Here is an 18,052-nt window from a genome sequence, read left to right as displayed (position 1 = left end):
TTTGGCTGAATCGATGCCCTTTCGGAGTGAAGGTGCCGACAGGGCCCTGCATCATGCCCCAGAGCTGCAGAAGGAAGAGATTTCAGGTAGGAAAGAAAAGGAAGAACATTTTGAGTGATTTCATAGGGCAGCTCTTACTTTAGGGAAGGTCCTGACACACCCTTTCTAGTCATGTCATTGCATTGGTAAAGCCAATAGGTCTGGTGTTGGATGCCAACCTTTTAGTTTTGACTATGATTTTTCATGTTGTAATGGTTTTTCGTAAAATTGTATTACACAAAATATTTTAGTTTCCGCAAACAGTCTTGTTCATTTTGTTTCCTCAAAGAGCACACATTGGGCCAATAGATCCTGGCACTAAAGGAGACTACTTTTTCTATGCAAGTGCAAAATGTGCAAGTCACTCACAGTGAAGGTTGTCAGTGGCTGTAGAGGGCTGGCATTTGCCTCAGGTCGTAAGCTATGTGAGTGGAAGACAAATGCAAATGACACAAAAAACGTCCAATGGGTTCAAAAGATGGTTGAAAGCCCGTAAAAATATGTTATACTTTTATAAGTTTGGTAAAATCAAATATCGTAGCTAGCGCAGGACCTAGAAAAGTTGAAGATGATGGGCCGTGAGGAAGAGGGAATAAAAGCTGAGAAAGGATGGGCTTTAAAGAGGAGGGGTCCTATAATAAACACGTTTGCAGCTTTAAGATAATGAAGTGTATTGTTTCGAAATTATGAAAACTCAAACTGAAAAAACCCCACATTTTTCATATTTAGTTAGCACTTTTTTAGACTACCTAACACTGATGGTTGTACGTCAAAACATCGTATACAGAAATCTCCTCTGACATAAACATGGTGTCCTAAATATCGTTTGGCCAAAAAAATGTAGTCCAATTAGTTTTACGTTCTCTATTATTAACTGTACAGTTCTGTAAATGCTATTTCGGACACAGTAATCGATAATCTGGCGCAGACCAGATTGGAATGATCTGCAAGGTTGTCCTGGAAACCACCGCTCGCGTGCGTCAAGCACGAGGGCACTACTGTTTGCGTGCGTCAAGCACGAGGGCATCATTAGGACCCGTACATTCATGGCGCCCGTGCAAAGCAGCAGGTTCTGCTGTCGCAAATCTTCCCTGCATGCTACCCAACCTCCTTTGCACTTGTTTGACTTTTTTTGCCCATAAAGTGTTATTCCTTTAAAGCCTGATGAAGAGCAACTTTAATGTTCTGTGGCAAGTGTAAAACCCCGGCCGCGCGGCTGGCGCCGGAGTTTTCCTTCGTTGTACTTGCTCCCTCCCCCAGGTTCAGCTCATTAGCACTCACGAGACAAGCTTAGTTCTTTTCTGGCTTGGCCTGCTCAAATGCTTGTTTAATAATTCGCTCTATTTGTTTTTTATATTGTTTGTTCAAGGACCATGCAACGACGGATTCTTTGGACCGCGGTGCCAACGTAAGTGCTGTTATGTATTTATTGGTATTTGGGCGGGGTTGTGTCTCGTGCAGCTGAGGTGCCTGGGGGTCTAAACAGTGCCAGCAACTTTTCATAATCGGTGAAGCTTAGCGACATGAAAGACAATACACCATTAATTTTAATTCTAATATCGACTATTTAACATGACTGTATCATTCCCTTGGTTAACCAGTTTAGATGGAAACATCTGTCTCGCTTGAAGAAGTTTACATAAAATAAAGATTATGTACTGAAGCAAATGAGAGGTGCGATTAAGACCTGTACAGTTTCAAGTCAATGTGTGATAGTTACTTGGTGTATCTTGTTTTACTATATTGTTTTTGCCATTACTTAACATTGGGATGTATAGATACAAGAAAACACCCCTTTAACTACAAATGTTATTGTCTGATAAACAAAACGACACAACTTCCCCTGTTCTGTCTTTGCTTATAAACTACCACCTCTGCTTTTTGCTTGCTTCAGGCCATCTAGATTTGTCTTGGAGATTTTGGCACCAGACATCCATCATGTAATGTACAGATACAATTATTTACTTCAGAAACTTCCTCTGGAAAATGTAACCTCATGTCCTCTAATTATACAACCAGATTCTAAAAAAAATGTGTGCTTTTCTACTTTTTCGCTTTTTACACGCACATGTTTGTACGCAATAGTATGAAGGTATCCACAGAAAGGTTTCTGGCGATTACTGATAGCAAAGGTCTTTTATTGAAAATTGAACAGTCTCACAACCATCCCTATAACGGTATCCTCTTATGATGCCTTTCGGGCCCTAGAGCAGCTTTCATTCTTGGTCTTATTCAGTTATTTGAACAGAATTTTAACTTTAAAGACTTCTCAATATTGGGTGACTTTAATTTCCATCTTGAGAATCAGAGTGACAGGAGAGAGCGGAGGAAGCAAGATGGCGGCTGCTTTAATCGGCCGTAGGTGGCTCCCAACAAGGTGGCAGCAAGAACTTTCTATGGACCCTAGAGCTGGACTATGACCAAACCCCAGCAGACTAGAAGCGCAGCAGAACTCAGCTGGGCCCTATCTTGGATTCAGGCAGTGGCGAGACAAGCAGAATCGCTAATAGCAAGATGCAGGTGGTTGGAGCAGGAGATTTCCTTCGCTCCAGGTCATTGTGTGTCAGGCAGAGCATTGTCCGTAATGGGGCCAAAGTCAATGGCGAGGGGAAGAGGTGCCATCCAACAGACCGCCCACAGATATCCCAGCAGACGATTGCGGTGGACGCAGCCTCCACCTCTGTACAATCGGGACGCTGGCAGAAGATCGGATTGAGACAAACCCAGATGGTAAGGGGATATGCGCAGCCACGCAGCCCCAGCAACATCAGTGCTAGAGCTGCTCCGAGGTGCCGGGAGTGGATCTCTGACTACGGGAACCATAGAGCAGGACTGTACCCCAGCTCAGGTAGGCGGCCAGTGCACTATACAGGTCGGCAAGAGCATACAGGGCACTGGGCGGGCCGGTGGGCTGCGGGGAAGACGAGACATTGAGGGGACAAACCACAAAATTGCCAGCAGGCACTGGGGAGATTACTCTGGCTACACAAATGCAGTATGAGGTGGGAAAAGAAAATCAAATCCAGGGGTCAGCAGCGGATGTGAATAATGGAATGAACTCAGAGGAGGTGGATAGTAGTAGCAATGGGGGTGCTGCAGGGTTACCTTCCCAACTACAGATACTGGGACAGGAACTTTCTCAAACTGCCCATGTTCTTAATAAAGGCAACCCAACCCCAAAAACTATGTCCAGTAAGGGATTCAACAAAGGGCATGCTGGTCCAGCAGGTGAGCCCGTGTCAACATCTCTCAATCTTGATCTGCGGGAAAAGCAAAAACACCAGGGAAATTCCAAGAAACCAGGAGCACGTACTGAAAGGGAGCAGGACTCAGAGGCTAATGACTTCTTCTTTTCCTTATCGGATGCCACCTGGTCAGATGTGGGATCAGGTTCAGGGTCCAACTCAGACTCAAGCGAGACAGAGAGTTTACCAGGCACCAGCGGCATGGATTCCACCGCCACAGCCCGGAAAACGCATGCCCAAAATGGGCTGAACAGACAAACAGAGGCACAGGGACATAAAGTGGGATTACTCCCCAGGTGAACAACTGGTTGGGAACAACAATAAGACCCCCGCTGATGGCCAGCCCACAGCGCCTCCCACATTGGATACTATTCTGCAATGTGTAATTGTGCACCGTGAAGAGACTCGTTTGGAAAGCAGAGGCTCACAGACTGCAGCTCGTAAACTGCAGGGGGCAATAAGGAAAATAGCCAAAACCTGTAATGCCATCAGTGACTGGTTCACGGACCTCGAGACAAGAACAACCACCCTCGAGATAGATAGCGCCGGTACCAAGGGCCAAACAGAACCTCATGAGGCACAACTAATTGACATCCAGTCGAAGCTCGAGGACAGCGAAAACCGCCAGAGACGGAATAATCTGCGGTTCCTGGGAATTCCAGAAGGGAAAGAGGGCTCGGACGCACGGATGTAGATGGTCCAGCTGCTGCAAAAATCCTTCCCAGAATTGGAAGGCTGGAACTGGTTCCATGAAATTCAAAGGGCGCATCGAGTCCCATTTACACTTCGGCAACCAGTCAACCCGGATGCTAAACCACGAGCGCTTCTGCTGTACTTTGGAAATTTCCCGCTGAGACAGAACATATTCGAAAAGGCTAGACCTGAGGCTCAGCGAGCTGGGGATGGGTTTTCATTCTTTACCAGACCTGACTTTTGTCACATTACGGTCGAACGCCGATGGCGTTTACGCCAAATGATTAAACCTTCTCAGGAGAAAGGGGCACAGGTCTTTCTATTGAACCCGGCCCGTCTGAAAGTAATCTGGGGTGATCACACCAGATATTTTACCTTGAAGATTAAGGCAAAAGAGTTTTTAATGTCAGGAGGGGTATAATTGTAGGACCTGAATGTTATTTGTATTATTGTTTATACGGGTAAAACGACTCTGGGGGAGTTCTAGGGGTGTATTGAGGACCCCTAACATGAGTGGATCGGCACCGGTGGGCAAAACGTAATCCGGGGAAAAAGAAAAAAAGGGGGGGAATGAGAATGGTAAGGGAGAATACAGTAGGGGTTAGGAGCTGAGGAATACCCGCTTGTAAATTAGGATGGAACACCTTATAAATAAATATGCTAGGGCAAGAAACTAAGGGGAATTAAAGTAAAAAAAAATAATGAGAAAAAAAAGGAGTAGAGGATTAAATGCTCAAATTGCATAAGTCATTACTGTCTTGAGACAACCTTTGGGGTACAGGGATACCAGATAGGCACATACATGCACAATTAAGCCACTAGTGGGGAGGGGCACCGCCTTTCATCCTTCAAAGACCGGTATAGATCTGTTTTTCCTCCGAATGGGGAGTGCAGGGTGGGGCGGGGGTGTGGGCGCAGGGAGTGGGGTGGGGGGCAAGAGGGGGTGTGGAGGAGGTTGGGGATGCAGGGTGGAGGGGGGATGGAGAAAATCCCCCAGAAAAGCAGAGTGTTTGGTGTAATCTAAGAAAGGAGGTAGGTCAAAGCGTGCATAATTTAAAACTGTCTGACAATCAACTTGGGTGTTTAAAAGGTTTTAGTAATGGGTAGGTTAGTTATCTGCTCTGTAAATGTTGGGGGTCTAAATGACAGAGGGTAAGTGATTCACTTAGATCCCTGGGGGCAGATATAATCTTCCTACAAGAAACGAGAGGACTCAATGTAATTCCACGGTACACACAGGTAACCTGCTCTTCCCAGACCATTATGGCTAGAGGCGTCGCAATTCACATTTCTAATCGACTGCCCCCGTAAAACGAATGCTATCAGACAAATGGGGGCGATGGGCAATAGTCTCTTTTTTAGGTGGGCCTACTGTATATACGGTTTATGGGTCAAATGTAGACGACCCCGGGATGCTTGAGGAACTGGAGTTAGAGCTAGCCTCTTGGCCTTCTCCCCTTATTATCTGTGGGGATTTCAATATTCAGTTGGATGCAAGTGGCCCCTTTATTAAGGAATATCAGGGGAGGAAGCCACAGGTGTTTAAAGAATTAGATGCTCTGACCTCAAGTCATGAACTAGTCGATATTTGGTCCTCTAGGAAGCCAAGGGACTCAGGTTATAGTTATTTTTTGTGCCCTCACAGGAAATACGTTAGGCTCGATTATTTTTTTGTTTCTGCCACCCTTATGGATGGTGCTGATATTAAGAAGATGCCGAAAGTACTTTCGGATCACAACCCTTTGATGCTGGAAATTACGGTGCAGGGGAATGAACGATCTTGTACGAAGTGGACCTTTGATAAGAAACTGTTGGTCACGGAGGAGTTCATAGAGCATATTAGGGGATGGACCTGACAGTTTTTTTACATAAATAGGTTGAGTGCCTCCAGAGAAACAGTGTGGTATACATTTAAGGCTGGGTTAAGGGGGGAGATTGCTAGTTTTGTTGGACTACGTAGGAAGAGACAGCGAGAAAAATTATACCGACTGACAGATCAACTGATGAAGTGCGAGGAGGAGCACACGGCTGCCATTGCTCAAAAACAGGAAGGGCTACCAATTCAGTTGAAACTAGAGGTCATAAGGATAAAAGCAGAACTTAATGGCCTTTACAATAAATCAGTGGCGGAAGCCTTTCAAACCTATACTAGGGATAACTATGAGTATGGGTAGACCAGATGTAAACATTTAGCACTACGTTTAAGACAAAAGGCAGCTGCAAATAACGTCTTGAGGTTAAAAAGGAAAGATGGGACCCTGGCCACAGATCCTCAAGAAATTTTAAGTGAATTCGCAGAGTTTTATAGGGACCTTTATCAGACTAAGGATGGATCTCCAGAGGCCACTGGGTCTGAAGATGTCGGGAATCCTCCTATCTTGCAGGAACTCGAGGCAGATATCTCAATTAGTGAAGTCACTGAGGCACTTCAGACGATGCCTCAGGGGAGGCGGCAGGCCCCGATAAAGTTTGCAAGGCTCCGGTCCTCCCCGGGCGCCGCTAGCCGTGCTTGAAGGGGGCCCGGGGCTCGGACGCGGAGCGCCTGGAGCAGAGCTTGGCGACGGAGGCTACTTGAGCCCTCGGCGCCCACGAGGTGTCCTTGCCCCGGGACCTCTGGCGGCAAAGAGGGGGCATCCTGATTGCAGCGATCGCAGGGGGCCTTCCCCCCCCCCACCGCGAGGTGAGAACCACCCATATTTGGAGGACCCTATAAACCGGTGAGGGAGTGGAGCTGCATCCGGGGGACGGCTTGACACCAGGTGGAGGCCGGTGAGTGTGGCGACGTGGAGGCAGACAGCGGGGCCATTTGGGCTGTGTGGGGGACCTGGAGGTGGTTCCTGGGGGGGGGGGGGATCGGCGTTCCCTCGGCTACCTCCCCCCCCTTCCCCCCCTCCGTTGATGCAGCCCCTCCGAGGACGCTCGACCTGGCCCGTGAGGGGGCGTTGGGCGCTGCGAGGCCTGAGGCTGTCCCCGAGTATCGGGCCACGGCCGGCGGTCGGGAGGCCTGGCTCCTTCTTCTCCCCCCCATCCGTCCACGCCCCGGGGGGTCGCCCTGCAGCGTTTGAACACCAGTGAGGGGCGAGGGGGCACAGGGGCCCCACGGACAACGACGGCACTGGCCGGGGGCAGTGAGAGGTGGCGGCGTACCACCCTGGACTCTGACGGGCCGTGGATCGGTGGCGGTCCCTGGGGGCGGTTCGGCTGTCATATCGGGCAGCGCCCGGGAGGTGACTTGCGGGGCTTGTGTCTGCAGGCTGCCCGGGCGAGTGGAAGCCCCGACTGCACGTTCTTCCTCCTGCCGCCCAGTTCCCCGGTCTTCCTGGGCTCACCGTGATCTACTGCGGGGCCCACCAACGGGTGCGGCTGTTCCCCACTGACTGAGGTGGGACCATCATGGGCAAGGACAGGACCTCCAGACCGGCACCTGCGGCCACCCAAACCAGGATTGATCAATTCACGACCTCCGAGAGGGGGATTGGCCCGACCGGGGAGGCGGCATCGGCCCCTGCTACGGGCCTGGCCACCATCTTGCAGGCCATTAACACATCCTGCTCCTCCCTGGAGGGCATGGTAGGGGAGGTCAAGGTGGATGTTGCCCTTCTCCGGCAGGACTTGCGCAATGCTACTGCCCGCATCTCTGAGGCTGAATCGAGAATCTCGACAGCTGAGGATGACATCCGTCAGCTGCAGGATCAAGTACAGGAGCTCACCACCCACTCTAAGGAGCTGCACCGCCGGGCTGAGGATGCGGAAAACCGGGCGCGTCGCAGCAACCTCCGCCTGGTGGGGTTTCCGGAGGGGGCTGAGTCGGGCCGGGCAGACGACTTTTTGGAGCGCTGGTTCAGATCCTGGATGCCAGCGGACAGCCTACCGGCCTGGTTTGTTGTTGAGAGGGCCCACCGCTCCTAGGCCCCGAGGCCTCCGGGGGCACCCCCCCGCCCCTTCATCCTAAAGATCCTTAATTTCAGGGACAGGGACGCAATTCTCCGTGAGGCCAGACGTGCTGAATCTCTCACTTACCAGAATCATAATATCATGATCTTCCCGGACTATACTCGGGAGGTTCAGGAGCTGCGGCGGTCCTACACGGAGGTGAAACAGAAGATGCGGACCCTGGGCCTCTACTGCAGTTCCCGGCCCGCCTCCGGGTCATCTTTCAGCACAAAGCCATTTTTTTTGAGACACCTCGAGCCGCTTGGACTTGGCTGACGGAGGAACATCCGCTGCATCGATCTGGGCAAGGCTCACCGACAAGGAGCCGTGGGGGACAGACTGTGTCCAGACCGTCCAGACCCTGTCGTCTGAGGCGCACAGTGCCCCAGAGACGCGCCGAAGGGGAGGCGGTGGTCACATGTTCCATGGGACGGCCACGTCGGGCCTCTGGAGCTTCACCTGCCTCTTCGGTCGCCCCTGCTAGTCCTGTTGCTACTGACTGCCGGGCCGGATCCCCCGTGCGGTCGGGCTCTGCGGCCCCGCCTGCTGCACACATGGACACCTCGGACCTCTCCTGCAGTCCAGTTATTTGAATCTCTCTTGCTGGGGGTGGTTTGTTTGTTTGTTGGGGGACTGGGAGTGGTCTACCGGGCTGCCAGCGCCAGTCTTTGGACTTCCGTGCTCCATTTATGGGATAGCTCTCGGCCAGGGTGGGGGATTTGGTCGTTATCCGGTCGATTGGGGGCCCACTATGTGCTCAAGCCCGAGCGTTCTAGCTTGGTAGTTGTTCTTTACAGTTAGGGCGACAGATGCTTCCGTTTTTGAAGTATAGGGTGGGGGGTGGGGGGTTGGGGTGGTTTTGGGGTTGTTTCTTTCTCCTAGGGAGGATTATGTTGGCTGGAGAGATCCTTCTCATGGTTGTTGTTCTACGGCATCATTGCGCTCCTGACCTTCCCACTGACCTGCTTTCCCAAGGTCTCTCCGCTTGGGGAGCCCCTGCACCTGCGTCTCCCCTGGTCTCGTTGCCGGGATCACGCTTTGGGGACACCCCCCTTCCACGTGCACTAGATGCTCCGGCTTGGGGTTATGGCTGACGCTACCATTCCTAGGGCCGCCATGTGTATTTTGTCATGGAATGTCAACGGTCTTCTGGATCGTTTCAAGCGCATGGCAGTCCTTAAATATGCGCAGCGTATGGGGATTGATGTCCTTCTCTTGCAGGAGACCCATCTTGTTGGCAATAACTGTCCCTTTCTTGCTCGTTATGGGTACCATATGGTGTGGCACTCGGGCTTTGCTAGGGGTTCCCGGGGAGTGGCTATCCTGCTTAGACGGACTTTTCCCTTTGTTCCCGCCCAGGTGCATTTCGACTCCCAGGGTACGGCAGCTGCAGTTTGTGGTACTCTTGAGGGGCGGCCCCTCACCCTTCTATCCCTGTATGTGGCGCTGTCCCAGTTGCAACCCGTCCTCTCATACACTGCAGACTTACTTTCAACACTCCCGGCGGGCGCGCTCGTCTTGGGGGGGGATTTCAACGCTGTATATACACCTAGCATGGACGCAACGGGTCCGGTCTCCCTTGCCAGGGCTACCCGCGCGAAGCAGTTATCGAGCTGGGCCGAGGCCCAGGGCCTGTGTGATGTATGGAGGGTCTGGCACCCGCAGGCCCGCCAATACACCCACACCTCGGCGGCGCACCACTCGCACGCCCGGATTGATTTAATCTTTGTCCCATCTACCGAATGCGTGGGGGTACAAGATGCCCGCCCCTCCTCTTTGCCTTGGCAATGGAACCCCTGGCCGTTTTGGTTCGATCGGACCCTGCTCTTCGTGGGTGGAACTGGCCGGGCATGGCTCCCGATAAAAAAGCTCTGTATGCGGACGATGTCCTCCTTTACCTCTCTGACCCAGCTGTCTCTGGTCCTATTGTTCGTCGGATTCTTCACCGGTTCGGTCGGGCGTCGGTTCTCCGTCTCAATCCCAGGAAATCGGTCTTGGTTCCGCTGCATCCGTCTAGAGATTACTTTGATTGGCAATCCGATATTCCCCTCCGGAGGCTTTCTTTTAAGTATCTGTGAATCTGGGTTACCCTTCTACCGGAGCTCTGCTGGGCTCTTAACGTGGCTCCCGTGGTTAATAAAGCCAGATCAGACCTGGCGAGGTGGCAATCGCTCCCATTGAATCCATTGGGGAGGATTGCTCTCTACAAGATGATGATCCTTCCCAAGTTTCTGTACATGCTGCAGAACACGCCCTGTTCTTTCTCTCGTCCTTGGTTCCGGGACTTGGATAGTATGGCGACCAAGTTTCTCTGGGGTGGTGGTAGGGCCCGTCTGGCCCTGAGCCGGTGCCGGATTCCGTCATACGATGGAGGTCTGAGCATGACCAACCTTTATTTGTATTACCTTGCGACTCGGCTCCTGGTGGTCCATGATTGGTTCTCGGGTGGGTGGGACGATCCGGCCTACAGGCTGGAGGTACAGCTGATGGGGTTCCCCTCTATTCAAAATATGCTCTACAGGGCGACGGTTCCTCGGTCGCTTCCGGACGTTGTACGGTCCCCCTTCTTGGCTTGGCTTGGCGTGCCGCTCTACGACATACCTGGTGGTCGGGGAAACTGACCCGTGTTACACCGCTCTGGCGTGGCACTTGGCTGCGGGAGGTCACGGGTTTGGAAGGGTTTTGAGCGTGGGATCTCCTCTGGATTTCTTGTTTAGGCGATCTGTGGCGGGGGAGTCACATGTGCTCTTTCCAGGAGCTCCAGGCTCGCTTCTCGCTGTGCCCCTCACAGTTTTACAATATCTCCAGCTGCGCCACACGATTCAGTCTCATGTCTCTCTAGATTCACGGATCCCTGATCATAGCCCACCGGAAGCGCAGGTGATGATGGGGTTTCTGGGGAGGGGGGTATCTCCCGTTTTTACCGGACCCTGGTCAACAACACCCCAATGGACTGGGAGGACACGAAGTTGCGCTGGGAGGCCTGGGTGGGACCACTGCGTGAAGCCGATTGGAGGGAAGCCCTTATGGCACCCAGGACGATCACCTCATCGGCCAGGCTGCGGCTCATCCAGCTTTATTACTTGCATACTGCCTATTTGACCCCGGAACGCCTCAACCCTGCTGGTCTTTCTCCAGATGCTTCATGTGCACGATGTAGGGCTGACCCGGCGGACTTTTTCCACATGGTGTGGACCTGCCCGCGTCTGGGAGCCTACTGGGGCGAGATTGAGACTGAACTAACTGAGATGCTGGGGTGGGAGGTTCCCCATGATCCCAAACTGGCCCTGCTAGGGATAACGGACGGTTTGGACGGTTCCCGTAATGAGAAATTCTTCCTAACTACTGCTCTGGTAGTGGCAAAAAGAGATATTGCTGCCGCATGGAAGCGGACTGACCCACCCAAATGTGCTACATGGAGGAGGGGGGTGGACTGGTGCGCAACACAGGAGCGCATGATGTATTTGGTGCGGGGTTGTCCCAAAAAGTTTAACAGAATATGGGGGAAGTGACTAGGGGGTATAATCTAGGGGTGTTGATGCGGGTGGAGGGAATGAGGTGGTCGGGGAGGGGGTGGGAGGTCTTGCTATTTAATGTCGATGAACATAGGAGCTATCTTCTTGATGCCAGTTCGTTTGGACGGTTGTCCATGTATTTCTGTATGTTTATTTGCAAAATAAAAATTTGCTTATCAAAAAAAGTATGTCCAAATGAGGGAGGCAATTAGACCCCGTTGTTTCATTTATTACCAGTACAGATCGGATTCCGCTGCTAGAAACCATTCTTCACAAAAAACCCCGAACCAAGGATATATATTGTTATCTGATAAAAACCACAACCAGATGATCTAGTAAAAGTTGAAACTGCATGGGCAGGCAAGTTAGAGAATCATAATGTGGATTTAAGTAGGTCATTGGCTCTCTCTAAGAAAGTGTTTCTCTCTGCCCAACACTTCAAAAAAGTTTTCAATTTGTTCTTTACCCCGGCAAAATTGTTCGGTTCGGGAAAAAGGGAAAATTATCACTGCCCAAGGTGTGGGCAGGGCCCCGCAGATCTGGCCCATATGTTTTTTGATTGTAGTAAACTAAATCCTCTGAAAAAAGGGATCGAAAACTTTTTTGCATAAGATGTTAAGACAGGATGTGTCTATTTCACCAACCATGATGCTACTAGGTTTTGACGAGAATGCACAGCTAGAACTGACTCAGGTATATTTTTGTTTTATGGCAACGGCAGTTGTCCGATTACTGATTGCATTAAAATGGAAGGATGCTGGCCCTCCGGTGTATCAAGCTTGGTATGCCAGATTGCTTCACGTATATAACATAGAGATGGCACTGTATAAATGTAAAGGACGGAACGTGATGAGAAGGGGCAGACAAATTTGGGGCCCTTTGATGGATTAGGTTGGATGTATAAAGTTTCCATGCGTTCTCCAAAATTCAGCTATAGGGCAGTATGTAATGTTTCATTAATACTGTAGTGGTTAAATGTTTTTCTCTTCTCTTTTTGTTTTACTATATAAAAGGAGTTATATGGTTGTATGGAAATAAGGCCGTTTGTAATATCGACATGTCTATCTGTGTAGATTTATTTTTCTCTGTTATCATTGCTTTTTCTGGGAAGAAATAAAAAAATAAATAAAAAAAAAGAGAATCAGAGTGACAAAGACACCAGGAATTTGCTGGAACTAATGGAACACGTAATCAAGGGGATCTCCCATATGGGTGGACATCTTCTGGACAAACGTTTCACAGACAATCCCTTTTTCTTCCCTATCGGATTAGTTCGGCTCATATGGTCAGACCACTTTGCCTTTCTTTTCGATTTGAACCTCCCTAAAACCCTGGCGGCAGGATATTCGTCTCCCCACTGTTTTAAACGTCGGCTCGTGACACTCTATTGAGGCCAAAGCATTACAGGACCTTCTCAATAACAGTAGGTCCCCTCCAGCTACTAACTCGGAAGCCACTTCCGCTGACTACCACACCTGGATTCAGTCTGCAGTCAATACACTAGCTCCTATTAAAGAAGGGCGGAGTATAAGAGTCAAACCCATGGAGCCGTGGTATTCTGAGGACCTCCGCCTTGAAAAACGGCTTTGCTGCAGGCAGGAACACCACTGGAGACGGGATTATGATGATGCAGAAAACGGCATCTATAGACAAATGATTGCTAAATATAGGAAAAATATATAGTCCACCCCATCAGCTTATTTTATTGATAAATTAAACAGTGCTAGCAAATGTCCTAAAGAACTCTTTGCCACTTCACAAAAATTCTCCAAACCTCCAGAAATAATGCAGGAATTGACCAATCCTTTTGTAATTCTTCAACATGATTTTTTCAACAGAAAGTGCATGATATCTACAATGCTCTGACTGTTATCAAGAAGAGCGAAGCCCACTCCACTCAATCTACGAACCTTAAAACTAAAGGTCAGGATTACTTTTCTGACTTATCTGCCAGCCAGAACGCCCATCTCAATCAGTTCTCTCCCACGACCATGGAACAGGTGGTCAAATTCCTTAGGACAACCAATTCCTGCTCCCCCTCTGACTCTTGCCCCACCAATGCGGTTGGTTTAGCCCCAGCAATCATTATCTCCTACTTGACAGGGGACATTAATCTTATTTTTAAGACTGGGGCTATCCCTACTCTTTGAAGAAAGCATCTATTCTACCGCTCTTGAAAATATTTTAATTTGGATACTTCTGACACTGGCAGTTACAGGCCCATAGCCCGTCTGCTTCTACCTGCTAAGATTACAGAAAAAATAAGCAACCAGGAGCTCACCTCGTTTATTAACACAAATCATCGGCTTGATGACTTGCATTATGGTTTCAGGGCTGAGCACTGTACTGAGTTGGCACTTATCAATGCCACGGAGGAAACCAGAAGCCCTGTGGAGTGCCGCTCTGATCCTGTTGGACCTCTCAGTGGCATTTGCCACGACCGAGCATCATTTGTTGATCAACCTCTTAATGATCTAGGGGCTCAGCCCTATTGTTGCTCAAATCTTATGTAACAGACCGAGTGCAAGTAGCTCCCTTGTGGTGTACCTCAGGGCTCCTCCCTTAGTCCTTCCCTTTTTAACCTGTACATCACCCCTCTGGCACAGTTAATTAAATCCTTTGGGTTCGCCATGGTGTCATACGCAGACGATACCCAGATTATTGTGTCTGTATCCAGCAGCTCTCAGGATACAGCCTCTGGATTTCAGCAGTGCATGCAACAGATCAGCAAATGGATGCTCCAAAATTGTCTGAGGCTAAACTCGGAAAAGACGGAGGTTCTGCTTTTTGGTTCCAAAACCTCTTTTTGGACCCCCAGCTGGTGACCCTCTTATCTGGGTAATCTGCCCACCCCAGGTTCGTTTTGACTCCAAGCTTTCTTTTAGTCACCATATCAATGCAATCTCCTCTACTTTCTTATTCTGAAAATTATTCTTATTCTGAAAATTGTCAAAAAGGTGTGGCATTATATCCCAGAGACCCTGCAGAAAACAGTGATCTGTGCTCTTGTCCTATCTAGGCTAGACTATTGCAATGACCTTTTTGTTGGCCTACAGAATGGGCTGTTGGCCAGACTCCAGATTTTGCAAAACGTGGTTGTCCACTTACTGATAAAATTCCCAGGTGGCCGTCCGTTAGACCCTAGCTTGTTCATCTTCACTGGCTACCTATTCATTCCAGTATCAATTTTAAAGCCCTTTGCATAGCCTTTAGAGCATTGCACAGAACTGGTCCGGAATACTTTAAACACAAGTTCTCTTGGTACTCTCTTCCAAGAGAGCTTCGATCCTTCCCAAACATAGGCTGGAGAGGTGGGGTGGCAGGAGTTTTGTTATTGCCACTTCTAAAATGTGGAATGATCTGCCTTCTCACCTGTGATCTGCCTCAGGTCTGTTGGATTTTATGAAAGCACTCAAAACCTGGCTCTTTATTCAGTAATTCTTGCAGTGGTCTCTTCCACCCTTATCTGGTTCTTAAGCTCAGTGTGTGCAGCACCTAGACGCCCCCAGGCATTATTTACGCTCTACAAATACACTTCATATCATATCCTATCATACTCCGAAATACACAAGTACCTTTGTAGGACCCCCTCCGCCCCTTTCCCATCTCACTCCTGCCTATGTTTGTTTAAGTTTTTGTATGTATGACCCTATACATTCTTTGTACTCTCTGTTTGCTCTAGCATTGATCTTTCCTATTTCTGGCAGTTTCCTCACTGGAAAGTAAGGTACATCATTCTTTAACCACTTTGGTCTCTTTTATACTGTCTAAGACCCTACTGCTTCAATATGAAGGACAATGGTCGGTTCACCAGTGACTTTCATTTATGTAAACTAAAGGGGAGAGTCCTGGAAAGATGTCCTACAAATGCCAAGTCACTGTCCAATTGCATAGCATGGCGGTAATGCTCATAAGACTATGACACTGCAAGTACCATAGCACAAAAGGCCCATTTCAAACCTCAATGTTGAATTCAGAGGCCTCCACCACTGAACTGTTCCATTTTCAAGAAAGTGATGTCCACAATTGCTACACTGAGGAACTGTAAATTATTCGACTGAACTCCATAATTACCTTATATTGTTTTTCCAAAACAAAATTAGGCAAACATCCAACCAACAACCACTCGACATACCAAAAACCCAAAGGTCTGACCAAACTTGTTCAAGCTCACAATGGTTCAATCACAAAGATCCTATCCTCCTTTGACTCCCCACTCAGACATGTGCACTGGTCAAAGTAGCAAATCTTAGGTTCTCCGCACTGTTCCTCACTATCAGGACACTTGTAAATGCCTTGCTCTTCACTTCTTCTGTTCTCTTAAAGGTAAAAAAACATGATAGCTCTACACCATTTCAACAAAGTACAGATCACGTATGCATGATTATATGTATGTGTGTGGTATTTCCATAGGGCAAACCTTGCAGCCAAAAAACAGAGAAACATTGTACATGCTCAGAAAAAAGCCTTATTTCAGAGGAGAGGAAGCTGAGTTGTGGATAGATAATGCATTGTGATGTAGTGTTCGTTAGAGAGGTGAGTCTTTAACTCTTTCCTAAATTAGAAAACCATTGAGAAAAATGTCTTGGATACAGGGATGTTGTTCCAGATCCTGGGTGCTTAGATGCAAAAGGCCTGCTGTCTTGTTTTTTCTTTTTTACACTTCTTAGTCTGCAGTTTGATGGTGTCCTGGCTGCAGGTGTGTTAAGGTCTACAAGAGATGGTGAACTTGTTTGCAAGATAAGCAGGGGGGCTGGTCGTAGGCATGTCAGATCGACCCAGTGGTGAAAAGATCTGAGAACTCATCAATTTAGTCCTTGTTCTGCTCAGGAAGACCTGTAGATTAGATGGAAGGTGTCAGTCTGAGTTGCAGAGACTGGGAAACAGCATGTCAGCAACTCCATGGAGTTGAGATCATGACATTTTGTCCAGCTATGGATAAATCTCCAGCCTTTCCTGCATAACACATGTATTGGAAATGTCAGTACCTGTATACCTGTGCATACACTTGGTGGCAAGTAATCTACCATGTCAGTCTCAGTCTGGTTCCTGGCAAAAATGGAACTTTTGTGCCTCGGAAAAGAGCTACCTGTCATCATCAAAATAAATGTAAGCAATGTGTTCTAATACTACTGGATTTCTCCACAACTTTCAAAACTAATGAACACCAGCTTCTTCTTAATAGTCTGGCATTGCTTGCCTGTATATAAGTCCATTGCCATCTTAAATAGTTCGAACACACAGTCCAAATCTGGTCTCTTCTCCTCCAGGGCCTCAGCCATCATAAGCAGAATCTTGTAAAAGGTGGCCATGTTTCTGAATCTTTTCAGCATCTATGTTGCTGTACTGTTGGACATCTTGAACTCTAGGACATCTAAGCCATCCTCTTGACCAAAGGAGTAGATAGACAAGTGAACCCCCTTCGTCTTTGAACCATCTCCTGAACATAACCAAAGGACCTATCATAAGTGATGTATCCCAACCCTACCTAGAAAGTCTCCCTATAGATGATATTGGGGATAATAAGTTGTAATTGGTACATTTTAAAGCGGGTCTCTAATCATTTAGTCAAAACTACATGTTTCCAAGTTATCACAAACCAAGCCAAAAACGAATGCCTCCTTACAAAGTGTAAATTTCCCAAGGGATGATAGGAGATCATTTATGCAAGAACATTTTGAACAAATAGGGCCAAATGGTGCAGTTTAAGGCATTGTTTACAAGTACATTGATTATAGTTACATCAAGTTCTGAAAATGTATAGATTAAATATTATATTACTTCTCTGATGTTGCCAGATTTGTCTCATCATACAAAGTGACTGGATAGAGGGGCAGTTCACGCACCAAGAATGCCTAATATAATTGTAACACAATGAAGCAGGTTTCAGTGTAGTTTCCTATAATGTTATAAAAAGTCAAAGGTGACCAGGCAGTTCATTTAAGCTATGTATGGGCACCCAACCTTCAAGCTGTAGGAGCAACTTTTCATGACTGTTTTCCACTGCCTTTCATAATCCCACCCAGCTCCTTCCAAGAAGATTTTCAGTCGTATCATAACTAAGATTTACTTAGATGAAACAGGGTAGATTAATGTTTTGCATGTCTCATAGTCTCAGCCTGTACATGCAAGCGATATCCCTCAGGTGAGGCAGTTCTCATAGGCTCACACTAAAGTTAACATGCGGCTTTAGCTAGCAGACATATCTGTAATACTAAACTGATGATAGTGTCATAAAATCTTTACAGATGATGAACACTATGTGTTCCACACTCACAACGAAATAAGCCATAAATACCCCAAAAAAATATTATATGGGAATGCTATAAGTATGTCCTCAATGTCCAACATGGCATTTCCTGAAAAAGCAAATGCCAGCTTTTACTTTTGGATACATAAATACAATTCTGCCAAACCAAAGCTTTGAAGCATTTGAAAATTACATTTATCACCAAAATATCAGCTTCTTATTTTGAGGAAATCGTCTAGTTTTGATCCTAAGTACCACTTTGTGAAAAATTACCCAGGTGCAGAACTTTCCCCCAGAGAGCGAATAGAACTCATATGGCCATGTATCACAGTCACTTGTCAGGGATACCTATCATATAATAGTGGTTTCCACCAAGT

At 48.0% G+C, this 18,052-nt stretch overlaps 1 protein-coding gene across 1 annotated transcript in view; it reads left to right on the top strand.

Annotated features, from left to right (window-relative positions):
• Positions 1 to 18,052, top strand: part of LAMA3 (laminin subunit alpha 3) — an 881,606-nt gene that overhangs the window by 293,720 nt on the left and 569,834 nt on the right. The window contains exon 12 of the mRNA XM_085605753.1: positions 1,409 to 1,447. Coding sequence (XP_085461879.1) covers positions 1,409 to 1,447 — 39 coding nt within the window. The remainder of the gene's footprint in view (positions 1 to 1,408; positions 1,448 to 18,052) is intronic.

Source organism: Triturus cristatus, chromosome 5_1 (genome assembly GCF_964204655.1).
Source record: "Triturus cristatus chromosome 5_1, aTriCri1.1, whole genome shotgun sequence".
Taxonomy (NCBI): Eukaryota; Metazoa; Chordata; class Amphibia; order Caudata; family Salamandridae; genus Triturus; species Triturus cristatus.
The sequence above is the reverse complement of the archived record's forward strand: the minus strand, read 5'-3'. Positions and strand labels throughout refer to the sequence as shown.